General features: G+C 42.6%; 1 protein-coding gene across 1 annotated transcript in view; it reads right to left on the bottom strand.

Annotated features, from left to right (window-relative positions):
• Positions 1–18,048, bottom strand: part of CD38 (CD38 molecule) — a 67,122-nt gene extending 49,074 nt beyond the window's left edge. The window contains exon 1 of the mRNA XM_054485440.2: positions 17,689–18,048. Coding sequence (XP_054341415.1) covers positions 17,689–17,921 — 233 coding nt within the window. The 5' untranslated portion in view covers positions 17,922–18,048. The remainder of the gene's footprint in view (positions 1–17,688) is intronic.
• Positions 18,049–22,295: the final 4,247 nt, after the last annotated feature.

Below are 22,295 nucleotides of genomic sequence, written 5' to 3'. Positions count from 1 at the left end.
CTTATTTGGAAATAAGATTTTACAGATGATCAAGTTAAGATGAGATCATTAGGGTGAGCCCTAATCCCATACGACTGGGTCCTTATAAAAAGGGGAAATTTGGGCATAGAGACAAACACAAACAGAGAGAAGACAATATGAAGACACTGGGACAACACCATCAACAAGACAAGGAACGCCTGAGGTTACCAGAAGCTTGGAAGAGGGCATGAAGCAGATTCTCTCTCACAGCCTTCAGAAGGCACCGACCCTTCTGACACCTTGATTTTAGACTTCCAGCCTCCAGAACTGTGAGACAGTACACTGCTATTGTTGAAGCCACCCAGCTTGTGGTACTTTATCACGGCAGCTGCAGCACACTAGCATACCCAGTAAAGGTGAAGATGGCTCACCTCACAACCTTAGTCATTCTATTAAACATACTGGGAAAAAATCATATGCACAAGTAGACATGTATGCTTTAGCATTGTTTATGCCAGCAAAAACTGACAAAAAAGATAACAGACTAATTAATAAGTAGGTAATAATAAATAAATGAGTAGTATGGTCATTCAATAGGATACTATTGAATAGCACTTAAAATTGAGGAACCCGAGTTTATATATTAGCATGGGTAAATCTCAAAAGTGATGTCATTAAAATCACAAAAATATATTGTTAGCTAGAAAAGTAAAGTTCACTCTACAGGGCAAAAACACATAGTAAATGCAAATAAAGATTAAACTGAGGTAACATTCCCTTATCAGACCAGCAAAAATCAGAAAATTTGAAGATACTCTGTGTAGTATGGGTATGGGGAAATAGGAGTTCTCATTACCTCAAGAAGATAATTGCCTTGTGAAGAGAAGTTCGACAACTTTTTCAAAATTAAGTAGCATATACTTTAACTTAGCAATTCTACTTCCAGAATTCTATCTTATACACAGATGCACGTATGTATACATACAGAAAGATTTCATTGCAGCATTGTCTGTAATGTTGCCAAAGGTTTAAAACAATCTAAACGTTCATAGATACAAGTCCAAAGTACAGTAAATTTGTAAAGTGGAATCTATATAATTATTAGGATGAAACAAAGCCACACTGATCATCAAGATACATTGTAGAATGAAAAAAAGTAAGACACGGAAGAGATACTATGTGTGGAAAAATATATGGATATATGCTTATATATGCAGAGAATATTTCTAAAAAGATACAAGAGAAGCAAGTAGCAGTATTTGCCTCTGAGACAGGAGAAAAGGAAATCGGTGGAAGGAGTATTTTGATTTTATTTGTAACATGTTATTTCTTTAAAAACTAGAAAAAAGATGTAAAACAAATATGGCAAATTTTTATTGTCTATTAACTCCATGTGGTGGGTAAATGGGTATTTGTACTTCTATTCCATGAACATTTCACTGTATTTAAAATGTTAATAATTTAATTTTTAATTTTAAAAAGGAAAAATTGAGAGGAGATATTGACTGAGAAACATTGAAGGAGGATATGAGGATACTGAAGGAGGAAAAGGAGTCCCTTCAGGTGGAAAAATGAAGAAAGCCAGACCTGGGAAACACAAAGTATACAGTTTTCAGAGACAAATAAATTAATATATTCAGATCCTGGGGTTCAAAACTACCTTCGAAAAACTTTTATCTGAAAGTATTAACACATAAAAGCAGGACCCCAAAATGTGAACAACTAACTAAATCTTACATTTTTTTGTGGTTTTAAATCTGTCTCAGTTTCAACAAGGTGTTTTCAGTCCTTCTTTGCCTTTATTAAGAATTCCCACGGAGATTTAATTACTGCCAACTTAGACACTGCTAGAGATAATTTAACTCATAAACTATCTCTCTTAGGAACCAAGATAATCAATGAAGCAGTTTTATTCGGAATTTCACAATATTTCATCTATGAAGTGCCAAATTCACAAATAACTTTATAATATTTGCTTGATAGTCATAAGATAAAATGAACATTTGGACAATATCAAGGCAAATATGGATCATGGCCAGAGAAAAATATGCCGTCAGAAATTTACAATGTATCTTCAAATCAAACTTTGCTAATTGCTTCAAAACATCCAAAGACCAAAAATGTAGAATAACCATCTACTATGTGGATGCAGCATGTTTGATACGTTCTAGCAGGGAGTAGACAACTGAGCTTAGCAATTTTTTAAAACATCACATAATAGAAAAAAATTAATTGTAACTATAAGACTACTTATGCCGAGGCCATCCATTTAAGCAGGTATATATCTTCCTTTTGTGGAGCTCCTTATTTATTTTTTTAAATTGTGGGTTTCTCCGCTATTTAGAATTCTACTTTGGGGCTTAAGCAATTTTACATTCTTTTCTATATTTTTGTATTCATCCAAATGTTCTTCAACGGGCATGTTTTACTTTTATAATTTTTTTAAAAAGAAGAGTTATTAGAGGGAATAAGAATGTTAGCATCTTGCTACACTTACTTTTTAAATTTCTGACCTCAGTTTTCACCTTTTTGGTCTTTAAATACAAGATTCTTATCCTCTTTTTCCAGAATAGACATTTGCTGGTAATATTTTGCTGAAAAAAAGATAATCTCCTATTCCCTATTAAGATGAACTACAAAAATCTGTGAATATAACCATTCCTCCCCTTTCAGCCCCTTTCTGTGAAATACACACACACACACGAAAATAATTCTTGATTTCACCTATTGTTGAGTTTCCTGTTTTTTTCTCAGCATCTTACATCCATTTTTTCCCCACCATCCCCTTATTTAAGAAAACTGTCTTTGTGGTTTTCTGACCTGATCTATTTCTAAGAGTTTCCTTTAATGGCAAAAATAATGCCTAGCCAATTCTAAATGTACTCATTGCCTCAAAAAATTCAACTGATACCTATTTAACTGACTCACTATACTAATCAACACTATTCATTCCCTCTATAAAAGCAAATTTTCTTTCTTCTAGACAGCTAATAAACTACTCTTTTGCACACGTGAGAATTTTTGTTTCCATCTACTTGGTTATTTATTTACCTATTTATAAACATGTTCGTGCTTGTGGTTTTTACTTATATAATTTAATTAAATTGTGCACAAAATTGAATAAGTAGAAAAAGAAAAACCATTTTTTTCTATGAAAACTAAGTTGCATGTTTTGGAAAACATCCAGTCAGTACTTCACTTGTATTTCTGTTCCCCTGGCCAGCAAAACCTCCTGCAACAGTTGTCTGTGCACAACAACCTCTAATTCCTCTCTCTTCTTATTTGTTTTTTTTCTTGAATTTGTTCCACATAAGCTTTCATCACTACCACTCCTCCCAAACTGACCTTGCCAAGTCACCAATCCATTGGTCAATTTCCAATCTTCATCTTACTTGGCCAATCAGAATCACTTGAACAAGCTGATTATACCCCCTCTTTCTGAAATGTTTTCTTTCCTTGTGTCTGTATTCGCTGTTGACTTCCAAATTTATATCTCCAGCCCAGACCTCTCTCCAGGACCCCCAAACTCATATGAACCAGGCTTCTGGTCAACATCTCCACTAAAACAGTAGTCTCCCTTATCTGCCAGGTTATGTTCCAAGCCCCTCAGTGATGCCTGAAACTGCAGATAGTACTAAACCCTATGTATATGTACTGCTTTTTCAATCTGATAACTGAGATGGATACGCAAGTAGCCATCTACTTGCTTAGGCAAGTAACAGGCAGGTAAAATATGCAGCATGGATATGCTGGACAAAGGGATGATTCACATCCAGGGCAGAAGAGAGCAGGACATCATGAGATTTCATCACGCTACTCAGAAGAGTGCTCAATTTAAAACTTATGAGTTGTTTATTTCTGGAATATTCCATTTAATATTTTCAGACCATGGCTGGCCATGGATAAGTGAAACTGCAGAAAGTGAAACCCTAGATAAGGGAGGGTTACTGAATGTGGAAAACAGAGCTGCTGTTTCCTTCCCAACTTGCTTTACCACAGTCTTTCTCTTTCTGATAAACGGAAATTCATTTTTTCAGTACCTCTGCCCCAAAATCTTGGAAGCATTGTTGTTTCTTCTTTTTCTCTCACATTCCATATATTAGCCCATGGCAAATCACATGGGACCTACTTTCAAAACGTATCCAGAATCCACCCACTTCTCAACATCATCCATCACCATCCAAGCCAAAATCATCTCTTATCTGAATTACTAAAGAGCTTCCAAATGGCTTCCAGGCTGATGTCCTTGTCCTGCTACCATCTGTTCTCAATGCAGCAGCTAGAGAGATCCTTTAATTAAGGTATCAAACACTGGTACATAGTATTTTGACTACACATCACTAGTGGGATAAGTCCTGTGTCCCAAGGACCAAAAGAATCACAGAGAAAACTTATATCATTCAGTAGACATTTCATTAGCAATAATATATATGCACATATGTATATATAAAACAATTATATATAACATATATATGGGAAGTAAATGCATAATTATATTAATGTCATTGGGAACTAAGATTTTCAGTGTAAAAGAGAAACAAGCATAAAATTAAAATGTTAAATAAAAACTTTGTTCCCTTTACTTTGAAACGAAATTATCAATATGAGCTCATACTTTATTTGTCTCTTTCTCTAAATGGATATATTTTCTAGCATTGGATACTAAAAAAATCAGAAAGTTATGAAAAACAGTAGCAAGCAGAAGTACTGGAGAGAGGTCTGGGCTGGAGATATAAATTTGGAAGTCAACAGTGTGTACAGACTCAAGGGAAGAAAACGTTTCAGAAAGAGGGGGTGTAATCAGCTCGTTCAAGTGATTCTGATTGGCCAAGCTGTCAGTCAACAGATAATAAAGGGAATAGAGGAGGATTTTAAATAACACCACAAGGATGTAATTGGCCAAACCCAGAAGGTGGGAAATTCTACAAGATGAATTGCCCAGTCTGTTTAATAAATTAATATGCATTCTTAAATGGGGGAGGGAAATGGTTGTAAATTAAAGGAAATTTAAGATACATATATTTTTAATGCAATGTGCAAATCTTGATTAGAACAAATCAATTATAAAACTACATTTTAAAGAAAATCATGGAAAATTAAACATCTGATCAATATTGGATATGAAAAATTACTCGGTTGTGTCAGGTAGGATGATGGTATGATAGTTGTGTTTTTTAATGTTCTTTTTAGAGTTACAGACTGAAAGATTTAGAGATACAGACTGAAAGATTTACAGACAAAATTATATAAACCCTGGAATTTGCTTTAAAGTATACTTTTTTTAAAATGGGTAAATAGATGAAATAAGAACAGCAGAATGTTGATAGTTCTTGAAGTTGAGTAATGGGTAAGTAGGGGTTAATTGTATTATTAGCCCTAGTTTTACATATCTTGGAAATTTTTCGTAAAAGAACATTCCAAACACACTGGCTGGCTTGCTGCTTTTCAAGGCCTTTGCACTTGCCGTTCCTTTTACCTAGGATGTTCTCCCCAGATATTTCTATGTTTTGCTCTCCCTCTTTCTCTAGGTCTTTGCTAAGAGGCCACCTTCCAGTAAAGCCTTCTGTTTTAGTCACTTTCTGTTGCTCATAGCAAAATACCTGAAGCTGGGTAATTCATTTTAAAAATGAATTTATTCCTTAAAGTTATAGAGGCCAAAAAGTCCAAGGTTTAGGGGACACATCTGGTGACAGCCTTCTTGCTTACCAGAACTCTGCAGAGTCCTGAGGCAGGGCAGGGCATCACACGGTGAGGAGGGTGAGCATGCTAGCTCAAGTCCCTTTTCCTCTCCTTGTAAAGCCTGCCATTTCATTCCAAGGATAACCCATTGATCCATTAACCCATTCGCATATTAATCAGTAATCCATGAATGGATTAATCCATTCATGAGGGCAGATCTCTCATGACCCAATCACCTCCTAAAGGGCCAGTCACTCATCCTGCCACTTCTGGGATTACATTTCAGACATGAGTTTCGGAGGGGACAAATGTGCAAACCATAGCATCTTCTTTATTTTAGGTTTCCATACCTAAAAAAGAAATCCCCAAAGTTTATGGCTTTTTATCGCCCTGAGAAACTAACCACTTTTAAATCTACTCGGTGCCTCAAGATGTTCTTTGAACTGAGTTTATCATCTTGCTGATTCCTTCATAAATGAGTAAGTTGTAAACACCACACAGCACTCTTTTTAATACTTTCCACCATCTGCCATACTATGTATTTTTCTGTTTCACTCAATGTCTGTCTCCCCTACTAGAATATAAGCTCCATGTGAGCAAGAATTTCATCTGTTTTGTTTACTGCTACATCTCCAGGATCTAAAAGAGTTTCTGGGACATCATAGGAGCTCAATACATATTTATTGAATAGATATGTTACAAAAATACCTAAAACGTAGAAATAAGGCAAAAAGATGGGCAGCATGTCTTTTCAGAGTCACACTGGGGTACTGTTTGCCAAGTTTACCAATAATTATTTAATTATCTGGTAAAACATATATTTGTTTGTCTTTTCTATTTACCATTCATTAATAACTCTATGAAGTTTTATTCTAATCTTATGAAGTTAGAGGGTAACTTGGAGATCTTTTCTGTTAAGTATGCAAATAATTTCTGTCTGATGAAAAAGAAATCCCCAACGTTTATAGCTTTTTATTGCCCTGAGAAACATTAACCAGTTTTATATCTACTCAGTGCCTCAAAATATCCTCTGAACTAAGTTTGTCATTTTGCTGATTCCTTCATAAATGAGTAAATCAGTCTTTGATGTGTGTTGATTCTGCGTGCTATGAAAGCCACGCTCTTAACTTTTTGAAAACTGATGTTAAATTGTGATGAGCTGGGCAAATTCAGCTGTTACTTTGCCTATTCACTATTCGGGGTCCTGATTCTGATGTGTGTTTACACAGCACACACCTACCCCCGTGCAACAAGTCTGTTCTTCATCAGCAGAGAACAGTTAGATGCACCCCACCTCTCATCAGATTCATCCAAGCCAAGCAGCCCCAGGCCCTTGACCCTCTTCATCTGGCTCCTCATCCTGCCACCCCTCTGTTTGGGGACCTGCGCTCATATGTCTGTCACTTCTTTTTAAAGTAAGCTCCCAGGACTGAAGGTGCATGGAATGATGATGGTATCTTCCTGGGGGCAGATAATGTGGCAGGTTTCCCTGTTTCGGCTGACAAACAACATGATTCTAATGCAGAATCACAAGGAAATGTCACCTCTCAGAGCAACTCCAACCAATTGGTAGCATCTCCATGGTGCACTGGGTGGAAGATTCTGAGGCTGAACCAGGCTCATCCAATATGCTCTGAACAATCAGCAATGCCCATCATGGGCACAGTATTAGGAGTGCCAGGTGCATGCTGCCTACTTCGTGACCCAGCTCTAAGAAGTGATTGTTAAGGTGAGATCAAATATAGGAGATCGGTCAGAGTAGTGGGAGAACCGATAGGGAAAGCAGCAGACCTTTTGAAAGGTCACAAGGCTCTGCAAAGCTTCAAGGGAGAATAAGCTGAAGGCAGCTGTTCTCTTACCCTGACGCAGAGGGCGAGGAGAAGGTACAAGGGAATGTAGGGGAGTTTGTCTAAATAAGCTTGTTTACTTCCGGAAACCGACCTTTGATCATCCTCCGGCGAGACTGCTCCCTGCAAGGCAGAACAACGATGTTAAACACCCACAGATTGCGTTGGCTCCAGGCTTTCGGCATTATGTCTGTACTGAATGAAAGCGAGCAGCTCCAGTTTATCGAGACTGCTGACTCTTCGGCAGTCCCCTAGCCGCTCTTTCACTGCATACCTGTGTCTGAGTACTCCTTTCATTTGTCACTCAGCCTGGGTCTGCAGGACAGACCCAGCAATCAAACCACAATGAACATGTCCTGGCAACCAGGAGAGGACGTGGCATTCTGCCGCTTTAGCTACAGAGATTCGTAATGATTCCTGAAGTACAAAGACAAGGCTTCGTGGCTCCCTAAAAGGAGGCCAGTGACCCTGAAGCCTCAGGACTCACCTTTGAGGTCTACAGAAAAATGAGCAGACACCTTGTCCCTGCAAGTATCCCTGTGCCCAAGACGGCTCAACATTAAATAGCAACCAAACACCACCATGGCAGGTGGAGGAAGAGACCCTGGAAGAAAGAAAAGCTGTTTCCTGCTTTTTGAAAAATAAGCCCCACATTTTCATTCTGCACTAGGCTCCATAAATTACATAGCCAGCGTGACTATAGCATATCACCAAATTACTTAATCTCTCTCAGGGTCCATTTCCCCAACCCTAATGAGAGGTGACAATGTGCTGGTGGCCCTCGCTCGCTCTCAGCGCCTCCTCGGCCTCAGTGTGCCCACTCTGGCCACGCTTGAGGAGCCCTTCAGCCCACCGCTGCACTGTGGGAGACCCTCTCTGGGCTGGCCCAGGCCGGAGCCGGCTCCCTCTGCTTGCGGGGAGGTGTGGAGGGAGAGGCGCTCGTGGGCCAGCACGAGCTCCGGGTGGGCGTGGGCTACCCGGGCCCCGCACTCTGAGCAGCCAGCGGGTTCCACCGGCCCCAGACAGTGAAGGGCTTAGCACCCAGGCCAGCAGCTGTGGAGGGTGTGCCAGGTCCCCCAGCAGTGCTGGCCCGCCGCCGCTGCACTCGAATTCTTGGTGGGCCTCAGCTGCCTCCCCGCCGAGCAGGGTTTGGGACCTGCAGCCCGCCATGCCCAAGCCTCCCACCACCCTACCGGCCGTGGGCTCCTGTGCCACCCAAGCCTCCCCGACGAGCACCGTGCCCTGCTCAGGTGCGTCCCATCCACCGTCCAAGGGCTGAGGAGTGCGGGTGCACCGCACGTGACTGGCAGGCAGCTCCGCCTGCCACCGGGTGCAGAATCCCCTAGGTGAAGCCAGCTGGGCTTCGGAGTCTAGTGGGGACTTGGAGAACATTTATGTCTAGCTAAGGGATTGTAAATACACCAATCAGCACTCTGTGTTTGGCTCAAGATTTGTAAAGTCACCAATCAGTGCTCTGTGTCTAGCTAATCTACTGGGGTCTTGGAGAATCTTTACCTCTAGCTAAGGGATTGTAAATACACCAGTCAGCACTCTGTGTCTAGCTCAAGGTTTGTAAACACACCAATCAGCACTCTGTGTCTAGCTCAAGGTTTGTAAATGCACCAATCAGCACCCTGTGTCTAGCTCAAGGTTTGTAAATGCACCAATCAGCACCCTGTCAAAATGGACCAATCACCTCTCTGTAAAACAGACCAATCAGCTCTCTGTAAAATGAACCAATCAGCCGGATGTGGGTGGGCCCAGATAAGGGAATAAAAACAGGCTGCGGGAGCCAGCACTGGCAACCAGCTGGGGTCCACTTCCACCTGGTGGAAGCCTTGTTCTTTTGCTCTTTGCAATAAATCTTGCTGCTGCTCACTCTTTGGGTCCACACTGCTTTTATGAGCTGTAACACTCACAGCGAAGGTCTGCAGCTTAACTCCTGAGGCTAGCGAGACCATGAACCCACCAGGAAGAATGAACAACTCCAGATGGGAGGAACGAACAACTCCAGACGCGCCACCTTAAGAGCTGTAACACTCACCATGAAGGTCTGCAGCTTCAGTCCTGGAGCCAGCGAGACCACGAGCCCATCAGAAGGAAGAAACTCTGGACATGTCCGAACATCAGAAGGAGCAAACTCTGGGCACACCACCTTTAAGAACTGTAACACTCACCGTGAGGGTCTGCAGCTTCATTCTTGTAGTTAATGAGAATAAGAACCCACAAATTCCTGACACACTAAGGTGTGGTTCCTGGGACTTCCCCGACAGGATTCGGAGAAAGTTTAAAAAGAACCAACTATGTAGTTTGCAGCACATTGCAGGCAACCTGTAAACATTGATTCCCAACCTTTTTCCCTCCAAAATATCTAAACTGACATTTGGCAGCTGTTTTTCAAGAGTCCTAAGACAAAGAGGAAAGGAGGAAGCAGAGAAGCCATGAGTGTTTATTGTGATTAAAAAAAAGAAAAAAGGAACGTTCTCCAGGCTGAACACCACCACTTCCTGCAGCTATTATGACACCAGAACAAGGAGCAAGTGCGTGTCTTGAGCAGTGGGTTCCACTGACCTTCCTGGGAACAGTGTCTGAAGCAAAACACGAGGCCAAAAGGCATAGAAATAGGTATCATCTTCTCCCTCTCCTGATATCTGTTGTTTCCCACTGATCCTTTTCATCCACTCTGGGGGCTTCCAAACAGCCTTTGCTTCAAGAAGATTCTATTCCCTGGCTGTATTCTCCCTGATATCCTGGTGGCACCCCAAGCCCCCAGAATTAGCTAATTTGCGTAAGTACTCCGCTCTACCCTTCCTTCCACAGGTAACTGAGACCTATAGTCTCACTTCCCCATTTGTAACTACAGCAGCACCCAGGCCCCACACCTCAAAGGCCTGTTTCACTTCCCCTTCCACATTCAATCTGTCTCAGGTGCACCTGAGTTTTATTTATTTTTTTTAAGACAGTCTTGCTGTGTGATACAGGCTGGAGTGTAGTGGCGTGAGCTCAGCTCACTGCAACCTCCGCCTCCAGGTTCAAGCGATTCTCCTGCCTCAGCCTCCTGAGTAGGTGGGACCACAGGTGCACGTGACCACACCCGGCTAATTTTTGTATTTTTAGTAGAGACGGGGTTTCACCATGTTTGCCAGGGTGGTCTCAATCTCCTGACCTCGTGATCCACCCGCGTCTGCCTCCCAAAATGCTGGGATTACAGGTGTGAGCCACTGTGCCTGGCCAGCACCTAAGATTCTTAGAACTCCAGAACAAAAGGTAGGACTGAAGGAAGTCTTCAATCATAACACTAAGCATTGAGAAGACACAGGTAAGCATGATGCTTTCCAGCACTCTAATGAATCTCATGGTCTCAGTGGGGACACTGATGTTGAGCAGGTGGTCATTCCATCACTCCAGGGGGAAAACATGCTGGAATTCTGTCCTGTGCAAAATGGCCACCCTCATAGTCTCTTGTGTGCTGAGAAGGTCCAGGTGTGGACAGACCAAGAGGAAGTCCAGACCCTCTCACCAGCAGAATCCTTCCCAAGATCCCCAAACCTTTAAGGGTTTAGTCAGTCAATTGGCCAATCTTCCCTGGCAGTAGCATCTTATCTGACCACCAGGATTTTCTCAGCAGGGTAGCACACACTCTTAGAGCACCCTCTTGTTGAAATTCTACTTTTAAAGGAAGACCTGAAATGCTATTTCTTTCTTAAAGTGCTTCCTGACTCTGCCCCACCACATGGGGCACGTCTGCATCTCCATGGCATTGTGCTGGCACTCCACTCACATATTCAGCAATTCACATAGTCTTTCTTGTTTGATAGGGGTACAGCTCTTACATCCCTGCAGAATCTAGTGCAGCACTAACTGCACAGAAGCAATGGCTCCTTCCTCAGTGACCTCTTGGCTGTGTACAGGCCTCTTTGTCATTACAGATCACATGGTGCTGCATTGCTCTGTTCCCAGGTTGGTCCTCCACGTACCTCCCACTGCAGGATCCTGGAGATCAATGCTTGTGTTTCTTCATTTGTGAATCTCCCATGTCTCACCCTAACACTAGGCAGACAGCTAAGTCTTTGCTAAGTGTTTGCATAAATTTGCTATTTTGCACATGTTGTACTAACAAGTTTTGCTGAGTAGACCGTGAGAAAATCCTACAGTCATTAAAATGGGAGGCATGGGGAAGTAAAAATGGAGAATTGGCTCCCAAGAAATCCTGCCAGAAATTTCGAAGAGGAAGTTAAATAAAAAAGAAATCGACATGAACATGAATCAGAAAAGATAGTCCTCGTGGGCACAGAAGTGATCATTAGAACGTAAGGTAAGACAGATGAAAGATTTTCTCTGATTAAGTCTCCCACAATTTCTATTTATGTTTAACCAGCATGATGTGGACTCAAGGCAGCTCAATTTAGCAAGCTTCTATTAAGAGACTATTAGGTGATAAGCAATGTGTTAGACAACTGGAGATGCAGAAGTGAATAAAATAGTCACTCCCCACAGGGCCCCCACCTTGTCTTGGGGCAGGGGTAAGGGGACCTCTCAGAAATGCCTGCTCCCATCCCTGAATGCTTGCCTAGACCACCAGCAGTCTGCAGCTATCATCAGTACCTGCAATCACCATCATTCATGGAGAGGGCTGGTTTTCACCCAGGTGAGGGGATTAGTGGAACTGAAGTTACACTCTCTGGATATCTTCCTAAATGCCCAGCTTCCCCTAGGTGCTGGCTCTCCATTCCCTCCTGCAGGTCCCACCCCACCCCTGACATCACCTGGGTCCGTCCTGACTATCACCAGACACTGGGCTCCCTCCCACAGTACCGAGATGCTGTCAGCGCTGACAGTCAGCAAACGCTTTGTTGAGTCTTGGCCATGTGTCTTTCAGGTCTCATATGCCCAGAGCCATCTTAGTCAGAAGGCAGCTCTTGTGTGTGTGTGGCCCTTGAGACAACAGAACCAGAGGTGATCTGTTCAAGAATATTCCGCACGTAATGCCCCTGGTTCAACTCAAAGAACCAACCTGGTAACGCCAAGAACAAGCTTAAATACTCACCTACCCACACTAAAAAACTTGCAGAAAGTGAGTTTCTCTGGAGACCCTTACTACTATACCGTGGCATTAGTACTAAGAGTGTGTGACAGGCAGGAGAGGAGAGTTCTAAAGGAGACTGTTAGTGCAGGCAAGATGGACTTGGGGGAAATTGTTGAGAGATTTTTGGAAAAGGACAACCAAGGAAAAGGACCAGTGAGGAAGATAAAGTGCTACAACCCTTAAAGAAATACTAAGGAGCTACTACACAAAGGAAAAATTAACAGTTTCTATGCTCAAGACAGAAATTGAGGGTTTGGGGAGTAATGGTATTAAATCGTTCACTGGGGAAGTATATTTATTATGACTCTGTTTATGTTATTTTTAATACCCTGGCTTATATGCCATTCATTTAATTCAGCCAAATATTTAATGCCTGTTACATTTCAGGCACTATTCTAGGTCCTCAAGATATATCACTAAACAAAAGTCCCTAGGCTCAAGAAGACATTCCAGGAGGCATGTATTAGATTTTTATCATCTTAAAAGCTAATTGATAAAAGGTAGTAAAATAGAGCAGTAAGTGTAACAGAAGGACGAAAGACCAGAAGAAAATGAAAACAGAAAAGCTAACAAATCCAGATGTGAAGGGTAAAAGCTGTCTACATTATTTTTGCTGCTTCCTCCATGGAGGGGTGGAGTTTGTTTCTCCTTCTTTTGAATCTGGGCTGGTCCGGTGACTGTTTTAACCTATAGAATCTGTGGAAGGGAAGCTGTGCCTGTTGTGGATCTGAAGCTTTGAGCGGGCCTGCCAGGCTGCACTTTTGAGAGTTTAGAAACCTTGAAGAAATTCGACTACACCAGGGAGAGACCATATGGAGAGGCCACATGGATAGAGAGAGGCCCTGTGGCAACACAGAGAGGAAGGGAGGCCTGAGCAGCCCAGCTGAGCCCAGGAGCCATCGTGTTAAGTGGGACATCTTGGATGTTCCTGCCAAGACAATTTTGCAGATGCCTACATCCCCAGCTGACGCCAAGTGAAACAGGCCACTCAGCTGATCCCAGTCAAACCACAGAACCATGACAGACAATAAATGATTGTTGTTTTAAGTCACTAAATTTTAGGGTGGTTGTTTATTATGCAGCAACTCATGACCAAAACAGAAAGTGATACTTGGAAGTGAGGTCTTGTGTAACAAAACCTTAAAACATGTATGTGATGATTAATTTTTTTAAAATTATTATTATTATTATTATTATTATACTTTAGGCTCTATGGTACATGTGCGCAATGTGCAGGTAAGTTACATATGTATACATGTGCCATGCTGGTGCGCTGCACCCACCAACTCGTCATCTAGCATTAGGTATATCTCCCAATGCTATCCCTCCCCCCTACCCCCACCCCACAACAGTCCCCGAAGTGTGATGTTCCCCTTCCTGTGACCATGTGTTCTCATTGTTCAGTTCCCACCTATGAGTGAGAATATGCGGTGTTTGGTTTTTTGTTCTTATGATAGTTTACTGAGAATGATGATTTCCAATTTCATCCATGTCCCTACAAAGGACATGAACTCATCATTTTTTATGGCTGCATAGTATTCCATGGTGTATATGTGCCACATTTTCTTCATCCAGTCTATCATTGTTGGACATTTGGGTTGGTTCCAAGTCTTTGCTATTGTGAATAATGCTGCAATAAACATACGTGTGCATGTGTCTTTATAGGAGCATGATTTATAGTCCTTTGGGTATATACCCAGTAATGGGATGGCTGGGTCAAATGGAATTTCTAGTTCTAGATCCTTGAGGAATCGCCACACTGACTTCCACAAGGGTTGAACTAGTTTACAGTCCCACCAACAGTGTAAAAGTGTTCCTATTTCTCCACATCCTCTCCAGCACCTGTTGTTTCCTGACTTTTTAATCATTGCCATTCTAACTGGTGTGAGATGGTATCTCATTGTGGTTTTGATTTGCATTTCTCTGATGGCCAGTGATGGTGAGCATTTTTTCATGTGTTTTTTGGCTGCCTAAATGTCTTCTTTTGAGAAGTGTCTGTTCATGTCCTTCACCCTGTGATGATTAATTTTAAGTGGCAGTTCGCCCAGGCATGGTATCCAGATATTTGGTCAAACGCATCTAGTTGTGATGTGAAGGTATTTTTTAGATTTTAAGTCAGGAGACTCGGTGTAAAGCACATTACCCTTCATAAGGTGGTGGGCCTCATCCAATCAGTTGAAGGCCTTAAGAGAAAGACCAAGGTCCCAGGAGTAAAAGAGAATTCTGCCACAGACTGCCTTTGGACTCCAGCTGCAACATTAACTCTTCCCTGGGTCTCCAGGCTGCTGGCCTGTCCAGCAGATTTGAGGCATGTCAGACTTCACAATGATATAAGCCAATGTCTTAAAATCTCTTTCTCTCTATTAGTGTATTTGTATTATGTTACATAAATTTTGTTTCTCTGGAGACCCTTACTACTATACTGTAGCATTAGTACTAGGAATGTGTGACAGGCAGGAGAGGAGAGGTCTAAAGGAGACTGTTACTGCAGGCAAGATGGACTTGGGGGAAATTGTTAGCAACTAGAAGAAAAGCAGCCCGTATTATGTCCTGGTAAAAAGTTTGGTAGCACTCTCACCTGTCACAATACAACGTGCAGAAAATATACCTAATGATCTTATAGGTTTGGTAAGGAGATTTCCAGGCAGAATGTTGAAAGTGCCAACTCACTTCTTTTTTTGGTTTGGTTTGGTTTTGAGACGGAGTCTCACTCTCTTGCCCAGGCTGGATCTCGGTTCAGTACTACCTCCTCCTCCTGGGTTCAAGCGATTCTCCCACCTCAGTCTCCAGAGTACCTGGGATTACAGGCATGTGCCACAACACCCGGCTAATTTTGTATTTTTAGTAGAGTTTCAGCATGTTGGCCAGGCAGGTCTTGTACTCCTGACCTTAAGTGATCCACCTGCCTGGGCCTTCCAAAGTGCTGGGATTACAGGTGTGAGCCACAGTGCCTGGTCCAACTCACTTCTTTTAGCTGTGTCTAATAAGGTGCAGAAAGAAAGAGAGAAAGTAATTATTTATTTTTTAAAAGCAGAATCAAGAGCAAACATTTCCATGCGAGGATTTGTTGGGTTTGAAAATAAAACTGTCATTCTTAGTCTTTCCAAAGAATATCGAAAAAGAAATAGTCTCAAGGCAATGATTGAGTCCAGAGTGCTGCCAGTAAAACATGTTTACAAGGTCAAGATTTCAGGGATGTGGCTGTAAGACTGTGTGTGTGTGTGTGTGTGTGTGTGTGTGTGTGTGTGAATATTATCTAAAATATATAAAAATCTCCCTTAATAAATAAATAAGCAGCTCAATAGAAAGTATCAAGTATCTGGACAGGAAAATTACAGAAAAAAATATAAATGGCAAATAAACATATACAAGATGCTTAGACTCACTGATACTGAGGGAACAATTAGATGCTCTTTTTTCTCTTAAGTAAAAAAGTTGAAAATATTCAGCATTGAAGAAATTGTGGGAAAGCATCCCCTCTGATAGACTGATGATGGGAGAGTAAAATGGCACAACTATTTTGGAGGATATTTGGAATACCTGGAATTTGGAAAAATCAAAACTTAAAATATGCGTAATTCTCCCTTTTACTCAGCAATTCCATCACTAGAAATCTATCCTGCAGAAATACTCCCATATGTACCACAATATATGTATGAAGATTTTAATTGCATCATGTTTCTCCCAACTAAGGTGAAAATTTCATGAGTGAGAACTTTGTTATTCACTCTTGTGTCATCAGTAGCTAGATCACTGTCTGGAACATAGTGGATGCTCAACAGATACTTGTTGGATGAATGAATGGGATTGAAAAATTGGAAACAAGTTAATTTCCTGTCAATAGGAAATGGTTGCATCTAGTTTATGAAATACTACGGGCTGTCAAAAGAAATGAGATAGATCTATATGTACTCACATTGAAAGATCTTCAAGACCAGTGTTACTTTTTTTTTTTTAATGAGGTTGCTTTCTAACATTACCATTTCATTTTGGATTTCACTTCATACTTTACAATGCAGCCTGGAGGAACGCCTCAACTTCTAGTTTCTCTCTCCATTAAGTATCTAATTATGTGTAAATAGAACTAACGGAACGCTGGGAATCCCAGGAGGCGAACATTTTGCAACCGGAACTGTTGAGTGTGCTCGGAGAGGCGAGGGAGGTCTTTTTGCTTATTTCCTGGGATTGCTTAAATGCGGGATTTTGCTATCCCAAGCACAGAGCGTAAAGTAGCAGCTCCCCCTGCTTGACTTCCCGGCTTGTTCTGTTTTACAAGCAACGATAATTTCCCGGTGAAAGTGAGGCCTGGGAATCAAATCCAAAAAGTAGTTGTTCCCTGTAGGAGAGGTTAGTAGCTGGGAAGGAGCATGAGAAAACTGGAACGTCCCATAGACTAATGTGGTGGGTTTTTTTCCAAGGTTTGTACAGATTCACCGAGTTGCTGCGCCTTATCATCTAAACTAATGTCTTAGTTTTTAGAAGTTGCCATTGTTTTGTTAATTACTTCTCTGGTCACATGCATTTCAGGCCGCGCAAAAAGAATCGGAGTGGTGCTTTATATAAATGAATAAAACTAAGTTCCGTGGTTTGGCCCTTCTACACCCTCCTCCCCTACCACAGGCTTTGCAAACCACTTAATCAAGTGTCCTCTGTAACCGTCCGGGGGCACTTTCGGGTCAGAGACAGCGGGCGGAAACCGCAGAAAAAGTTGAAAATGTCAGCGACCCCTTGCATCTGCGAGTTCTTTTCTGTCCCTGAAGCGGTGAAGCGGGGCTGAGAGCGCCGAAGGTGGGCTGCAGCCCGGCGAGGGGCTGGGCTCAGGGCATCTTGCCCAGTAGGCGGGCATCGGTGCCAAGTGTTCACCGGCTACACAGCAGAGCCACCGAGCAGCGCCCCCCCCGCTCCCCGCGGGCACGCTCGGTGCCAAGGCCAGCTGCTCCTGCAAGCGGCCCGCGGAGCCCCGAGCCCGGGACTCCCTACTCAGCACCACCCGGCGGGCTCTCGGCTGACCCGCCACGGAAGATGCCCGATTCCGGGCGATCCGGGCGGCTTCCCCGCGCGCGGGGCCCTGCTGTCCCCGCAGTGCCCACCGGTGCACCTTAGTCGCCAACCCACCTCATCTCAGGATAGATTTCAGTGTACTTGACGCATCGCTCCAGGACGGTCTCGGGAAAGCGCTTGGTGGTGCCCGGACCGCTCCACTGCTGGCGCCACCTCGGGACGACTACCGCGACCACCACGACGACGATCAGGACCAGGATACAGACGCCAAGACAGAGTTGGGCTCTCCTAGAGAGCCGGCAGCAGGGTTTGTCCCCGGACACCGGGCTGAACTCGCAGTTGGCCATAGGGCTCCAGGCGGGGTTGGCTGGGCGAAGATGAGGCCGGCGGGAGGCTGGGCAGCAAGAGAGAGGCTGGCTGGGTTCTGAAACTGCACCTCCCCTTCTGTTTCACTTGCCTTTTCTCTGTTTCCCTTCCCACCCCCAACTCCTTGCCTCAGAGTTCCGTGGCTGGTTACACCAATAAGAGTTTAAAAGACCAACGACTATAGGCTCCTGTGCAGTGACCCACCCACTCCACCTCCAGGGAGAAACAGCCACCTTAACTCTGCAGATGTCCTAAGGGGGCAGACAGTACATCTTTATACTCCCTCCGCTAACTCCCTTCATCAAACGGGCACTTTACACCTGAGCCACATTTGCTTCCTGGAAAGCATGAGGGTGGGCTGCCCGCTTCTATACGTGTGTGCACACAATGCCCTCTGCCTGAAAAAGGATGTCCTACCTCTCTTTCTTAACTGACAAATGCCTGGTCAACCACCTTTAAAGACTCAACTTAAGTCTGACTCCTTCTCTCAAGAGGCATCAGTGGCTAAGCTCTGGGTTCAAATTTAGTTCTTGCTGGATGACATGGGGCAAGCTACTTAACCTCTCTATACTTCAGATGTAAAGCCGGGATAGTAGCAGTACCTACTTCATGGGATTGTTACGAGGATTAAGTGAGTTGATATCTACAACGTGTTTAGCACGATTCCTGGCACATGGTAATCACCCAGTAAATGTAAGTTGTTACTACCAGCTCCAGGAGCTGCTCAGAGATGCAATTTTATAGTCCATGGACTGTGTTTGAAGCAGGGTCTGGCACACAGTAATACTGCACTCTATGCTGGAGTTTAATGAATAATAAAGTGGCTTTTCTTGCCTCTTCTTTGTTAAGAGAACATCTGTGACATTCAAGCAGAGACCTAAGTAATGTGAGCGATCAAGTCACCCAACTCCCTTGAGGCAAACATTTCCCAAGCAGAGGAAATGGCAGGTGCAAAGACTGAGGCAGAAAAGCTCTTGGCCTGTTCCAGAGCAGCAAGGAGGCCAATTGTAGTTAGGCTAGAGGGTTGAGGGAAACAGAACAGAAGTTCGGAAAGTAGCAGGAGACCAGATCACCCATGGTTCTGTAAGACAGGATGACTTTTTGGACTGTGTGTTTTATTTATTTTTTATCTTTTTTATTTTATTTTATTTTGTTTTAAGTTCTGGGATGCATGTACAAGACGTGCAGATTTGTTACACAGATAAATGTGTGCCATGGTGGTTTGCTGCACCTATCAATCCATCGCTTAGGTATTAAGCCCCTCATGTTTTAGCTATTCTTTCTGATGCTCTCCCTCCCTCCACTCTCCGCAGTGTGTGTTGTTCTCCTCCCTGTGTTCATTGTTCAGCTCCCACTTATAAGTGAGAACATGCAGTGCTTGGTTTTCTGTTCCTGTGTTAGTTTGCTGAGGATAATGGCTTCCAGCTCCATCCATGTCCCTGCAAAGGACATGATCTTCTTCCTTTTTGTGGCTGCACAGTATTCCCTGGTGTATATGTACCACATTTTCTTTATCCAGTCTGTCACTGATGGGCATTTGGGTTGATTCCATGTCATTGCTATTGTGAATAGTGCTACAATGAACATATGCATGCATGTATCTTTATAACAGAATGATTTATATTCCTTTGAGTATATACCCAGTAATGGGATTGCTGGGTCCAATCGTATTTCTGGTTCTAGATCTTTGAGGAATCCCCATACTGTCTTCCACAATGGTTGAACTAATTTACACTCCCATCAACAGTGTAGGTGTTCCTATTTCTCCACAACCTCACCAGCATCTGTTGTTTATTGACTTTTTAATGATCACCATTCTGACTGGCATGAGATGGTATCTCACTGTGGTTTTGGTTTGCATTTTTCTAATGATCAATGATGTTGAGCTTTTTTTTATATGTTTGTTGGCCATATAAATGTCTTCTTTTGAGAAATATCTGTTCATGTCCTTTGCCCACTTTTTAATGGGGTTGTTTATTTCTTGTAAATTAGTTTAAGTTCCTTGTAGATTCTGGATATTAGACCTTTATCAGATGGATAGATTTTGAAAATGTTCTCCCATGCTGTAGGTTGTCTGTTCACTCTGATTATAGTTTCTTTTGGTGTGCAGAAGTTCCTGAGTTTAATTAGATCCCATTTGTCATTTTTGCTTTTGTTGGAATTGCTTTTGACATTTTCATTATGAAATCTTTGCCCATGCCTATGTCCTGAATGGTATTGCCTAGATTTTCTTCTAGGGTTTTTATAGTTTTGGGTTTTACATTTTAAATCTTTAATCCATCTTGAGTTAATTTTTGAAAAAGGTGTAAGGAAGGGATCCAGTTTCAATTTTCTGCGTATAGCTAGCCAGTTTTACCAGCACCATTTATTAAATAGGGAATCCTTTCCGCATTGCTTGTTTTTGTCAGGTTTGTCAAAGATAGGTGGTTGTAGACATGAAGTCTTATTTCTGAGATCTCTACTCTGTTTCATTGGTCTATGTGCCTGTTTTTGTATTTTATTTTTAACCCATTCCTGTGCATTTTATTTTTAACTCATACAAGGTCACCAAATGACTTGATCTGGCATATTATTTTAAAGGCTTAATCTGGCTTTGGTATTGAGAATAAATTGTAGGAGGATAAGGATGGAGAACAGTTACAATGGCTGTAGTAGCAGTAATGAAGGTGGCAAAGAAAAACAAAAGATGGATTCTGAATAGAGTTTGAAGGTAGCAGCAGCAGGATTTGCTGATGAATTGGATGTAGCATTTGCAAGAAAGAGATGAGTCAAAGATGATGCCAAGATTTTTTATTTGTGTAACTGACCAAAGGAAGGAAAGCACTGCAATCTACAGTGATGGGAAAACGGGAGGTGAAGTAGATTTGGTCTTGGGAAGAGGCATGAATCAAGAATTTGGTTTTTGATGTCCTAAGTTTGAGATGTCTATTAGACCCCCAACAGGAGGCATCAAGGAGCCACTTGGGTATAAGCTTCTGGAGTTTGGGCAAGGGATTAATGCTGGAGACACTAATAAGGGAGACCTTAGCTATGGACAGTTTTTAAAGCCAAGAGTATACATATAAGATCACGTGAAGAGTGTGTGCAGAAACAGAAGAGTTTCAGAGGCTCAGCCATGGGCAACTCCTGTGGCAGAGGCCAGAAAGATGAGAAAGCTTCAGCAAAGAGAACTGGGAAGGATGATCCCTGAGACAAGAGGAAGGGTACCCTGAAAGTTATTGATGATATTGACAAGAGGAATCATTTTAGAGGAATGATGAGAACAAAGTAGGTTTAGGAGAGTATGTGAGAAGATAAGTGGTATCAGTAAGTTAGCTGGGGTTTGCGTGTGTGTGTGGAGAGCTTTTCTGTAAAATGAAATCGAGAAATAAAGCCATAGCTAGAGGATGCTGGGCAGTCAGGAGAGAATATTTTGTTCTAAGATGAGATTATCACAGTATGTTTGTAGGATGCTGGGATGACCCAGTAGGCAGGCGACAATTGACAATTGCTCCAGTAATTTCCCGCGACCTGCTAAGCTCAAGCGATCCTCCTGCCTCAGTCTCCCGAGTAGCTGGGACTACAGGCATGCACCACCATGGGCCTGGCTAATTTTTTGTAGTTATCTATTTATTTGTTTTTGTAGAGGCAGGGTTTCATCATGTTGCCCAGGCTGGTCTTGAAATCCTGGACTCATATATTGGTGAGAGGTATCCAAAGCACAGGTGAGAGTGTGGGTAGGAGCTCTACCACCTCACAGGAGAAAGATGGAAAACACAGCTTTTGGGGTTGGGAGGTTCATGGATTGGGTGATGATAACGTGGATGTACTTTTCTGCTGCTTCTCAGTGAGATGAGAAGAAAAGGTCATCTTCTGAGAGTTGGTGGGGTGCTGGTAGACCTGGAAGGAGACCAGGAGAGCAAATGGACTGTGGGTTCTCAGGGTATCATCAAGTAGTCAGGAATTTTTTAAAAGGTCAGTTAGTGGTTGTGTTCTTTTGCCCAGCCACTCCCCACTGTTTAAACACAAGGGTGAAAGTGAGCAGAGTTGGATTTGACAGGGTTGGGGTTTGCTGTGTGTATTTGTGTTCTAGGGTTGCCATAACAAAGTGCCACAATGGGGTGGCTTAAGCAACAGAAATGTATTGACTCACAGGTCTGGAGGCTAGAAGTCCAAGATCAAGGCGTCACCAGGCTGATTTCTTCTGAGGCCTCTCTCCTTGGCTTGTAAGTGGCTGTCTTCTCACTCTGTCTGCACGCGGTGTTCCCTGTGAACTCCTCTGTGTCCAGTTTCCCTGTTTTTATAAGAACACCGGTCACACTGAATTCGGGCTCACTTTAATGACCCCATTTTAACTTAATTACCTTTTTAAAGCT

This window comes from Pongo pygmaeus, chromosome 3, assembly GCF_028885625.2.
Source record: "Pongo pygmaeus isolate AG05252 chromosome 3, NHGRI_mPonPyg2-v2.0_pri, whole genome shotgun sequence".
Classification (NCBI taxonomy): domain Eukaryota; kingdom Metazoa; phylum Chordata; class Mammalia; order Primates; family Hominidae; genus Pongo; species Pongo pygmaeus.
This window is presented reverse-complemented; position numbering and strand designations above follow the sequence as displayed.